We start from the raw sequence: 11,799 nt of genomic DNA on the forward strand, positions 1-11,799 counted from the left end.
TCTACTCCTTATTCAAGTAGCCATTTTTCATATATGAATCTAAGCAGTTAAGGATTTCCATTCGAATGTTAAATCTTTTTTCTAATGCTCACTGACCTGATGTGCAGTTCCAGCGCTCGTAGTTTTATTGAATTTATTTTTGTCAGTAATTTTCTCCCTTCTCCTTTCCTGAGGGTGTTGACGCTCTCCTGGGTGGTTATAATTCATGTGTGAGCATTGAGAAAGCATTTGTGAAACCATCATTGCCCATCCTGATCTATCCTCATCTGATGTCTACACACATGTCCAGCATGGTCACTGGATAATAATCAGCACTGGAACACTGGTTGAAGTTCTACTCCCTAAACCAGGGAGTGCTGGCAATTGTAGCACAGTTACTGCTGCTTTGGACAACACTAATATAGCAGACTGGGATCGAACTTGGACCTTCTTGGGTCTGTACGTCTCAGTTACTAACTGTCGTAACCTACTATGGCATCAGGTGAGTTGTTCACATACTCAATTCAGATATAATGCCCTTTTCTTAAGCCTTCTTTACTAATGGATCAGGCTAATCCTGATCTCCCAATAATAAATGCTGATCCATCTGAAAGACAATAATGGTATATCGAAATCTTGTCTAGAATTCAGTGCAATATGTCAATACTTTTGGGATAAACTATTATGGCTATGGAGCTGATTTGTCAGTATTTGTAATATGTAATATTTTCTTGGGTAACAGTGGAGAAATCTAATTTTTTATATTCATGGCACAACAAAGACCATTCTGAAGTGTGATTGTAGGTCAACATACACTGACGTAAGAACTAAATTATCTTTGTGATTTAATTGAATGAGGCATGGGAATTGGAGCATGTAGTGCAAACATGGACACTTCAAGAAATGTTGTTCAAAGTATCACAAGGATCGTTGTTTAGAAATCAGGAAGGGAGCCCTTCACATGCAGAAAAATACTTTATCAAAGATTGATTTGTTGATTGCTTGACTTTTACTGATAATTATTTTACATAAGATTTGGTTTCATCATTCTAATGTGTGTCTCAATTTTTTTTAAAGTAGAGTCATTAGAGTCATTGTGACAGAGAAGGAGGCCATTTAACCCATCGGGTCCATGCCAACAGATTTGGCTTTTAATATTGCCCTGGAATAAGTAGTTATAGGAACCAGGTCTGAAATACTTCATTGCATATGTTTCTTCATGTTTACAAAACTTTCTGGCATCTATCCATCCTTTTCTTTTGGCATTATATGAGGCCTATAGCTGGATGGGCCAATTTTCGCTGAACCATAGTGTGGAGTTACTCTGTACTTGAAGACTTTTATGCAGTTGTCTCCAGTGTCCATAACAAACACTAGACCATAGCTAGAGCAAGCCAAAGTAGTAGGCTTCTTGAGGCCTGCAGACACAATGCAGACAGGAGATCCACACTTTGGAAACAGCATCACATTTCTTTTCTGCTCATCCACTACCATTATGTTCCCTTCTGTATCAACGCACATCCCGGCAGGGTTACCAAATTTGTGGCAGTATTTTGTGCTGAGTGAGTACATTAGTTTTAGGTTGCTTCCATACACCTTCACATCATCACATTCTTCACTTACAACTATTCCACCATCATATGTTGAACATATGTATCTGGGGCCTCTTAGACCTGTGATGGTCTGAACATTCAGCAGCTTGAAGGTGTGGTCTATGGCAAAAATATGAACTTTGCCTTCTGTATAATCAGTCACCAGGAGCTTCCCAGAAGGGTCTACTCCAATGCCTCTGGGGCAAACAATTTTCCCAATTTTTATCCATTCACCTTCTGAGAATTTGGAATGGGGATTGAAGATCCGAATGACTCCACCCACCATATCAGTAACTGCCACCATTCCAGTCCTAGTCAGAGTTACATCTTCTGGTAGAAAGGGCTCTTTACTTCTTCCCTGGTTCTGAACACAGTGCAGTGATTGGAATATCTGACCAGATCGATTTAATACATGGACCCATGGGGAGCTGACACTGACAATATAAATGGTGCCATCTCGACAACAATGGATACCACTCAAACCATTTGAACTGTCACCACCTGGGTTTGCGATTTTATACATGAGCTGATTCTGACGAAAACGAACCAGATTTTCAATATTTTCAAGATCCTGACAGATCTGTGATGCTTTTTGTGACAGATGATTCACATGCTGCATGGTTACCATACCCATTCCTCTGTGGCAGTTTAGTAATGGGCTTGTCTTTTGCAAAGTGTTCCCCGATTTGACCTGAAGGTTGTACATTGTCCGCAATAGTTCTTCTTTGCGTTTTGAGGTTTCTAAGGAATACTCCATTCTAATTGATTTGTTTCAAACCTGAAAATTAAAAAAGGACCTGTTTTAGAATGTTTTCACACTAGACCTGGGTAAGAATAGATATAGTAATCAAGTACATTTTCACATGCTATTCCAACTTAAGGCTTTAAAAGTATATGTTCGACTTAATAGAGCATTTATAAAAATGATTTTGCCCAGTATTTCCTTCTCTTTGTAAGGGTATTTTTAGGCAAACTGCTGATCCAAAATCTATGACTGGCTGCTGGGTAATGTGTGAGAGTGATCCATATTGATGCCACCTTCCGTTTGTTTTTCCTCCCTGCAGAAAATTCCATCATTACTACGTGGCACCTTCCCTGACATTGTAAAACTGGGAACTCGCCATGTATGAAATGCAAATGAGAATAACAAGACATTTTTCCACTCTGCAAAAAATTACTTTCAATGCACTTTGAGATTGAGAGGTGGCTGGCTGAGACGGTTCCACTGATAATTCTTTTCTTTCCAAAAATATACCTTATTCATAAAATTTGTTTTAAAAAAATTACATAATCCAAATTGGACATTACATAAAGCGCTACACAGATCAGTTTCTTTCAAAACTGTACATGAGGTGCCTTACTACACTTGCTATTACAGGTTATATTTACAATGTACATTTACATTTTATGTCAAACATTCTGTGACGCGTACAGCCTGAGGGGTTTTACATGGTTTCCAGCCCCTCATTATACTGTAGTGGGAGGGCCTTGCACAGTGGCCTTTCTCCATTGAGCCTTTGCGGCGGCTGCCCCAAGCTTTAATGCGCCCTCAGGATGTCTCTGAACGGACAGAGGGCATTCTAAAGGGGGAGGGTGAACAGCCAGAGGTCGTGGTACACATTGGTACCAACGACATAGGCAGGAAGAGTGATGAGGTCCTGCAGGGGGAGTTTAGGGAGTTAGGTAGTAAGTTAAAAAAACAGGACCTCTAGGGTTGTAATCTCTGGATTACTCCCTGTGCCACGTGCCAGTGAGGCTAGAAATAGGAAGATAGTGCAGCTAACCACGTGGCTGAACAGCTGGTGTAGGAGGGAGGGTTTCAGATATCTGGACCATTGGGCTCTCTTCAGGGACAGATGGGACCTGTACAAGAAGGACGGGTTGCATCTAAACTGGAGGGGCACTAATATCCTGGCTGCAAGGTTTGCTCGTGTCACTCGGGAGGGTTTAAACTAGTGTGGCAGGGGGGTGGGAACCAGAGCAGTAGGACAGCTAGTGAAATAAATGAGGAGGACATAGTAAATAAGGCCAGTAGGACTAAGAGGAAGAGCAGGCAGGGAGATGTTGCTGAGCACAGCGGGACTGGTGGTCTGAAGTGCATTTGTTTCAATGCGAGAAGTATAACAGGTAAGGCAGATGAACTTAGAGCTTGGATTAGTACTTGGAAATATGATGTTGTCGCTATTACAGAGACTTGGTTGAGGGAAGGGCAGGATTGGCAGCTAAATGTTCCAGGCTTTAGAAGCTTCAGGCGAGATAGAGGGGGATGTAAAAGGGGTGGGGGAGTTGCATTACTGGTTAAGGAGAATATCACAGCTGTACTGCGGGAGGACACATCGGAGGGGTCATGCAGCGAAGCAATATGGGTGGAGCTCAGGAATAGGAAGGGTGCAGTCATGATGTTGGGGGTTTACTGCAGGCCTCCCAACAGCCAGCGGAAGGTAGAGGATTAGATATGTAGACAGATTTTGGAAAGATGTAAAGGTAACAGGGTTGTGGTGGTGGGTAATTTTAACTTCCCCTATATTGACTGGGACTCACTTAGTGCTAGGGGCTTGGATGGGGCAGAGTTTGTGAGGAGCATCCAGGATGGCTTCTTGAAACAGTATGTAGATAGTCCAACTAGGGATGGGGTCATTCTGGACCTGGTATGGGGGAATGAGCCCGGCCAGGTGGTCGAAGTTTCAGTGGGGGAGCATTTCGGGTACAGTGACCATAATTCCATAAGTTTTAAGGTAATTGTGGATAAGGATAAGAGTAGTCCTCGGGTGAAGGTGCTAAATTGGGGGAAGGCTAATTATAACAATATTAGGCAGGAACTGAAGAATTTAGATTGGGGGCGGCTGTTTGAGGGTAGATCAACATCTGACATGTGGGAGTCTTTCAAATGTCTGCTGATTAGAATCCAGGACCAGCATGTTCCTTTGAGGAAGAAAGACAAGTTTGGCAAGTTTCGGGAAGCTTGGATAACACGGGATATTGTGAGCCTAGTCAAAAAGAAAAAGGAAGCATTTGTAAGGGCTGGAAGGCTAGGAACAGACGAAGCACTTGAGGACTATAAAGACAGTAGGAAGGAACTTAAGCAAGGAGTTAGGAGGGCTAAAAGGGGTCATGAAAAGTCATTGGCAAACAGGATTAAGGAAAATCCCAAGGCTTTTTATACATATATAAAGAGCAAGAGGGTAACCAGGGAAAGGATTGACCCACTCAAGGACAGAGATGGGAATCTATGTGTGGAGCCAGAGGAAATGGGCGAGGTGCGAAATGAGTACTTTGCATCAGTATTCACCAAAGAGAAGGACTTGGTGGATGATGAGCCTCGGGAAGGGAGTGCAGATAGTCTCAGTCATCTCATTGTCAAAAAGGAGGAGGTATTGGGTGTCTTGCAAAACATTAAGGTAGATAAGTCCCCAGGGCCTGATGGGATCTACCCTAGAATACTGAGGGAGGCAAGGGAAGAAATTGCTGGGGCCTTGACAGAAATCTTTGCATTCTCATTGGCTCCAGGTGAGGTCCCAGAGGACTGGAGAATAGCCAATGTTCCTTTGTTTAAGAAAGGTGGCAAGGATAATCCAGGAAATTATAGGCCGGTGAGCCTTACGTCAGTGGTAGGGAAACTATTAGAGAGGATTATTCGGGACAGGATTTACTCCCATTTGGAAACAAACAAACTTATTAGCGAGAGACAGCATGGTTTTGTGAAGGGGAGGTCGTGTCTTACTAATTTGATTGAGTTTTTTGAGGAAGTGACGAAGATGATTGATGAAGGAAGGTCAGTGGATGTTATCTATATGGACTTTAGTAAAGCCTTTGACAAGGTCCCGCATGGCAGACTGGTACAAAAGGTGAAGTCACACGGGATCAGAGGTGAGCTGGCAAGATGGATACAGAACTGGCTCGGTCATCGAAGACAGAGGGTATCAGTGGATGGGTGTTTTTCTGAATGGAGGGATGTGACTAGTGGTGTTCCGCAGGGTTCAGTGCTGGGACCTTTGCTGTTTGTAGTATATATAAATGATTTGGAGGAAAATGTAGCTGGTCTGATTAGTAAGTTTGCGGACGACACAAAGGTTGGTGGAGTTGCGGATAATGATGAGGATTGTCAGAGGATACAGCAGGATATAGATCGGTTGGAGACTTGGGCGGAGAAATGGCAGATGGAGTTTAATCTGGACAAATGTGAGGTAATGCATTTTGGAAGGTCTAATGCAGGTGGGAGGTATACAGTAAATGGCAGAACCCTTAGGAGTATTGACAGGCAGAGAGATCTGGGCGTACAGGTCCACAGGTCACTGAAAGTGGCAACACAGGTGGATAAGGTAGTCAAGAAGGCATACGGCATGCTTGCCTTCATCAGTTGGGGCATAGAGTATAAAAATTGGCAAGTCATGTTGTAGCTGTACAGAACCTTAGTTCGGCCACACTTAGAATATTGTGTGCAATTCTGGTCACCACACGTCCAGAAGGACGTGGAGGCTTTGGAGAGGGTACAGAGGAGGTTTACCAGGATGTTGCCTGGTCTGGAGGGCATTAGCTATGAGGAGAGGTTGGAAAAACTCGGATTGTTTTCACTGGAACGACGGAGGTGGAGGGGCGACACGATAGAGGTTTACGAAGTTATGAGCGGCATGGACAGGGTGGATCGTCAGAAGCTTTTTCCCAGGGTGGAAGAGTCAGTTACTAGGGGACATCGCTTTAAGGTGCGAGGGGCAAAGTTTGGAGGGGATGTGCGAGGCAAGTTTTTTACACAGAGGGTGGTGAGTGCCTGGAACTTGCTGCCAGGGGAGGTGGTGGAAGCAGATACGATAGCGACGTTTAAGAGACATCTCAACAAATACATGAATAGGAAAGGAATAGAGGGATATGGGCCCCGGAAGTGCAGAAGGTGTTAGTTTAGGCAGGCATCAAGATCGGCGCAGGCTTGGAGGGCCAAATGGCCTGTTCCTGTGCTGTACTGTTCTTTGTTCTTTGTTCATGTAGTCCTGGACCTTGGAATGTGCCAGTCTGCAACACTCAGTCGTCGACAGTTCTTTGCACTGGAAGACCAGCATGTTTGGGACAGACCAAAGTGCGTCTTTCACCGAGTTGATGGTCCTCCAGCAGCAGTTCCACTGATAATTTGTCTCAGTGAAACAGCTGTCTGTGAGGGACAACATATTTTGCTCAAGGAGCACCTCAGAGATGTAGGTTAGGAGCTCAACTATTGATTGATTGGTTGATGGAGCCATTTTGAAGATGGTTAAGTAAAATACAAATTGTTTCATCCCAATGAACTTCACAGTTTATTGTTCTGTACATATGCAAGTTAGTGCACTAAGTACCTTGACTGTTAGAATGTGATTTTTCTGTTCTTGATATTTGGAAATATAGGTTTTCTTGAGTCTATTGGTGGGATGGAGCAAGCTGAAAGAGGATTTTGTATTTTGCCACATTTGTTTTATTCATTGAAAGCAGTCAGAAATAAATTTCTGCTTCCTTTCTCGAGCTGCAAATTGGTTAACTTCTTGTGCCACCTCCTGCCCCTTCTGGGCAACCTCATGACATGAGATAGGAGGGGCTTCATCCTGTTCTTACGCTTCATCATTTTCTGCTTGGGAAGCATGAAGCCAACATATGATGAGCAGGAGTTCTTGCTAGGGTGCACTGTCGAGCTCCAGCAAATTTGTCCACGCACCTGAAACAAGACTTCCTGGAGTCCCATGATTCTTGCGATATCAATTGATTTTGTAAGGGAATCAACAGCCAAGACTACAGAGAATATCCCTGATTACTGATCTAGCACCCCAGTCTGTGCACTTGATTCAGCAAGTTGACATAGTGAGTTGTCACATAATAATGTCGTGACAGTGGCCTGGGTGGTGGGTATTAAAAATAAGTTGATTAACATCCACCTAATATGATTCCAATCAAATGAATTCACTTGCTATTAATGAAGTTGACAGGGGTCGTCATAGGGTTTTTTCAAGGCCACATACATAAAGCCAGTTGCTCCCCAAATCTGTGGGAACCCTGCAGGATTGCACTGCTGGCACTTTTTGTTGTGTGGGTTCCATTAATAAACTAGGAGGCTCTTCTGAAAAGAGTAGCAGTGACTTTATACAGCTGTGAGCTGCAGATTGACTATTGTGAAACCGTGTCCTAAAGCTACCTGGAAAGATCCAGTGACAAACAAATTCAAGACAGTGGTCACTGTTACTGTTACAGACAATGTGTGCTCCTTGTAGGCGTGGGCTACAGGTCTTTGGCTAGCACCTAGCATAACTTCTCAGTAGCTTCCTGGGAGACATTCCGCCTTCTGAGACATTGATGAGCCAAGAACTCTAAAGAAAATCTTCAATGTCCTCTGTTCTATTTTTTTCCAGATCTGCACCCTCCTGTTCTTTATAACATAGAAAGAGAGCGATGTTCATGGGGAAATCCATCTCCCCACTCCAACATTTAATTTTGTTAGAAACTACTTTAAAGGACAATAAAACTCTTCAGTGAAGCTTCAGAGATAAAATAACCAAACATTTCTCTCTTATGAAAGTTCCAGAAAGATGCAAAAAGTGGGATTAGATTGGGCAGCTAGATGTTTCAGATGGCGTGGACATGATGGGCTGATTGGCCTCCTCCTGTGCTGTAATTTTTCTATGGTTCTATGCACAAAGTTCACCAAAAACGGCCTACTCTATGTGATGTCCACTTGTGGAATACCACTCTGCTGCTAATACCACCACTTTTCTGGTAGTGGGTTAGAGGCACAAAAGGGAGAAATCATATGGACAGTTTGGTCATGGCCCTCTGCCCCCATTTTCTTGCAGATGGGAAGCAATCAGGACTGGCAGCTGACTTGGGGGAAAATTTGAGTGTTCATTTTCTGGGACAGGATTGTGACAATAAGCCTAAACATTCAATTTTACTCTTTTTATTGCCTCCAAACTACCCGTCTAGGTCTTACCCTCTAAATGCCTTCACATTTGATTCAATAAAAAGGTAACATTACAACAGGTAATACTTACCATGCAAAGCTCCAGGAGTGTTATCTGACGAGTGTTTCTCTGTGCAATGGACAATATCCAGGTAAGGACTTGGTAGGTTGTAACTAAAATGTTCTAATAAAGCAGTCAGGGAGAGCAGTTTTGGCTGTTTGTTGTTAGTGACAGAACAGCAGTTACCAAAGTGCTTTCAAACTGATTTACATCAGCAGCATGAAAATGAGCTTCCGAGTAACTGAAAACTTGAGTGAAAATTGTTTTGTGGGCTGCCCAGACCTCTGATACTTTCAATCTTAGATTAGATCCCGCCATCCTAGTCATATAAACGATGTATACAATTTTAAAAAACACTCATTAGATAGCATATGTGACACCACAGAAACAGCTTACAGTTGCCAGGTAGCTGGCTGTAAGCTATCAAACATTAGAAATCAGGAAAGGGCAGTGGCTCAGACTGGGATGTGCATTTATTACTTATCCTGCATGAGAAGTTCCTGATCACATCAAGGCTGTCAGAGGAGGCATGGAGTAGAAGAACAGCCGGGATCTTCTGGCTGTCTGGGGGTCAGGATCATTTAAATAATTTTGGTGAACTCTTTAGCCATTGCCTAGGACCCTGATTGGAGCCTATGAATGAACAGAAACCCGTGGCAGTTCTTTGCCTTTGGCCATAGTGTAATCTGTTTGGCAATCTGAGAAGAGGGGGCAAAGTAACAAAAAGTTATTTTTATTGAAAAAAAAAAGCAGTTGTCAAGCCTCTTCCATCCTTAACACCCACCCTCCAATAGCACCAGTCTGAGCAGCATTGGATGCCAAGAATGCACCAGTATTTACATTTGATTATAATATTGCCGCCCATTTGTTGGCTGGATGTATTTTATGGCCAATGGCATTCGCAATGGACAATTTGGAGGGGCTCACAAATCATTTCCTGATTGGCTATGCTTGATTTATGCCTGAGAAGTCCGTTTCACTTCAGCAAAAAGCCTAGGCCAGAAATTCTACCATAGCAACTGAAGAAAAATATAAGCCGGGTTTAACGATGCAGAAGCAGATGGCAACGGAGACGAGGTTGGGGGAGGAGCTGTAAAATTGCATGGGATGGTATCGGCATGGCCCCCTGACATCATCTCGCCTTGGCCGAATATTACGAATGGTGGACGAGAGGATGTGTGGGAATGCTGCACGCGTTTTAAAAATGAGCAATTGACAGGTACTTAAGTTTGTTAAAGAGGCAATTGACTGTGATCTAACGGGCCAGTCCAGATTTAATGGTAGGTGCACGGGGAATACAGGCATCTGAGCCTCAGGAGGCTCAATCGCGCCTTTCAAACCTGCAACCTCTACCACTTAGAAGTACAAGGGCAGCAGACGCATGGGAACACCACCACCACTTTCAAGCTCCCTCCTAGTCACACATTACCCTGTCTTGGAGCCATATCACTGTTCCTTCACTGTTGCTGGGTCAAAATCCTGGAACTCCCTTTCCAACAGCACTGTGGGTGTACCTACAGCACATGGACTGCAGTGTTTTTTTTTGGAGATACAGCACTGAAACAGGTGCTTCGGCCCACCGAGCCTATGCCGACCATCAACCACCCATTTATACTCTTTCTTTCTTTTGGGCCTCCTTATCTTGAGAGACAATGGATACGCGCCTGGAGGTGGTCAGTGGTTTGTGAAGCAGCGCCTGGAGTGGCTATAAAGGCCAATTCTGGAGTAACAGGCTCTTCCACAGGTGCTGCAGAGAAATTTGTTTGTTGGGGCTGTTGCACAGTTGGCTCTCCCCTTGCGCCTCTGTCTTTTTTCCTGCCAACTACTAAGTCTCTTCGACTCGCCACAATTTAGCCCTGTCTTTATGGCTGCCCGCCAGCTCTGGCGAATGCTGGCAACTGACTCCCACGACTTGTGATCAATGTCACACGATTTCATGTCGCGTTTGCAGACGTCTTTATAACGGAGACATGGACGGCCGGTGGGTCTGATACCAGTGGCGAGCTCGCTGTACAATGTGTCTTTGGGGATCCTGCCATCTTCCATGCGGCTCACATGGCCAAGCCATCTCAAGCGCCGCTGACTCAGTAGTGTGTATAAGCTGGGGATGTTGGCCGCTTCAAGGACTTCTGTGTTGGAGATATAGTCCTGCCACCTGATGCCAAGTATTCTCCGAAGGCAGCGAAGATGGAATGAATTGAGACGTCGCTCTTGGCTGGCATACGTTGTCCAGGCCTCGCTGCCGTAGAGCAAGGTACTGAGGACACAGGCCTGATACACTCGGACTTTTGTGTTCCGTGTCAGTGCGCCATTTTCCCACACTCTCTTGGCCAGTCTGAACATAGCAGTGGAAGCCTTACCCATGCGCTTGTTGATTTCTGCATCTAGAGACAGGTTACTGGTGATAGTTGAGCCTAGGTAGGTGAACTCTTGAACCACTTCCAGAGCGTGGTCGCCAATATTGATGGATGGAGCATTTCTGACATCCTGCCCCATGATGTTCGTTTTCTTGAGGCTGATGGTTAGGCCAAATTCATTGCAGGCAGACGCAAACCTGTCGATGAGACTCTGCAGGCATTCTTCAGTGTGAGATGTTAAAGCAGCATCGTCAGCAAAGAGGAGTTCTCTGATGAGGACTTTCCGTACTTTGGACTTCGCTCTTAGACGGGCAAGGTTGAACAACCTGCCCCCTGATCTTGTGTGGAGGAAAATTCCTTCTTCAGAGGATTTGAACGCATGTGAAAGCAGCAGGGAGAAGAAAATCCCAAAAAGTGTGGGTGCGAGAACACAGCCCTGTTTCACACCACTCAGGATAGGAAAGGGCTCTGATGAGGAGCCACCATGTTGAATTGTGCCTTTCATATTGTCATGGAATGAGGTGATGATACTTAGTAGCTTTGGTGGACATCCGATCTTTTCTAGTAGTCTGAAGAGACCACGTCTGCTGACGAGGTCAAAGGCTTTGGTGAGATCAATGAAAGCAATGTAGAGGGGCATCTGCTGTTCACGGCATTTCTCCTGTATCTGACGAAGGGAGAACAGCATGTCAATAGTCGATCTCTCTGCACGAAAGCCACACTGTGCCTCAGGGTAGACGCGCTCGGCCAGCTTCTGGAGCCTGTTCAGAGCGACTCGAGCAAAGACTTTCCCCACTATGCTGAGCAGGGAGATTCCACGGTAGTTGTTGCAGTCACCGCGGTCACCTTTGTTTTTATAGAGGGTGATGATGTTGGCATCGCGCATGTCCTGGGGTACTG

The 11,799-nt window shown here is 44.5% G+C and overlaps 1 protein-coding gene across 1 annotated transcript; it reads right to left on the bottom strand.

Moving 5' to 3' along the window:
• Positions 1–444: 444 nt before the first annotated feature.
• LOC137383639 (tripartite motif-containing protein 3-like) lies at positions 445–8,625 on the bottom strand. Its single transcript, XM_068056793.1, has 2 exons — positions 8,573–8,625; positions 445–2,349 (listed from the first exon to the last, which is right to left on the bottom strand). Exon 2 carries the CDS (start codon positions 2,326–2,328, stop codon positions 1,222–1,224), a length of 1,107 nt encoding a protein of 368 aa, XP_067912894.1. The 5' UTR covers positions 2,329–2,349; positions 8,573–8,625; the 3' UTR covers positions 445–1,221.
• Positions 8,626–11,799: the final 3,174 nt, after the last annotated feature.

The sequence above is a fragment of the Heterodontus francisci genome, chromosome 24 (assembly GCF_036365525.1).
Source record: "Heterodontus francisci isolate sHetFra1 chromosome 24, sHetFra1.hap1, whole genome shotgun sequence".
NCBI classification, from domain to species: Eukaryota; Metazoa; Chordata; class Chondrichthyes; order Heterodontiformes; family Heterodontidae; genus Heterodontus; species Heterodontus francisci.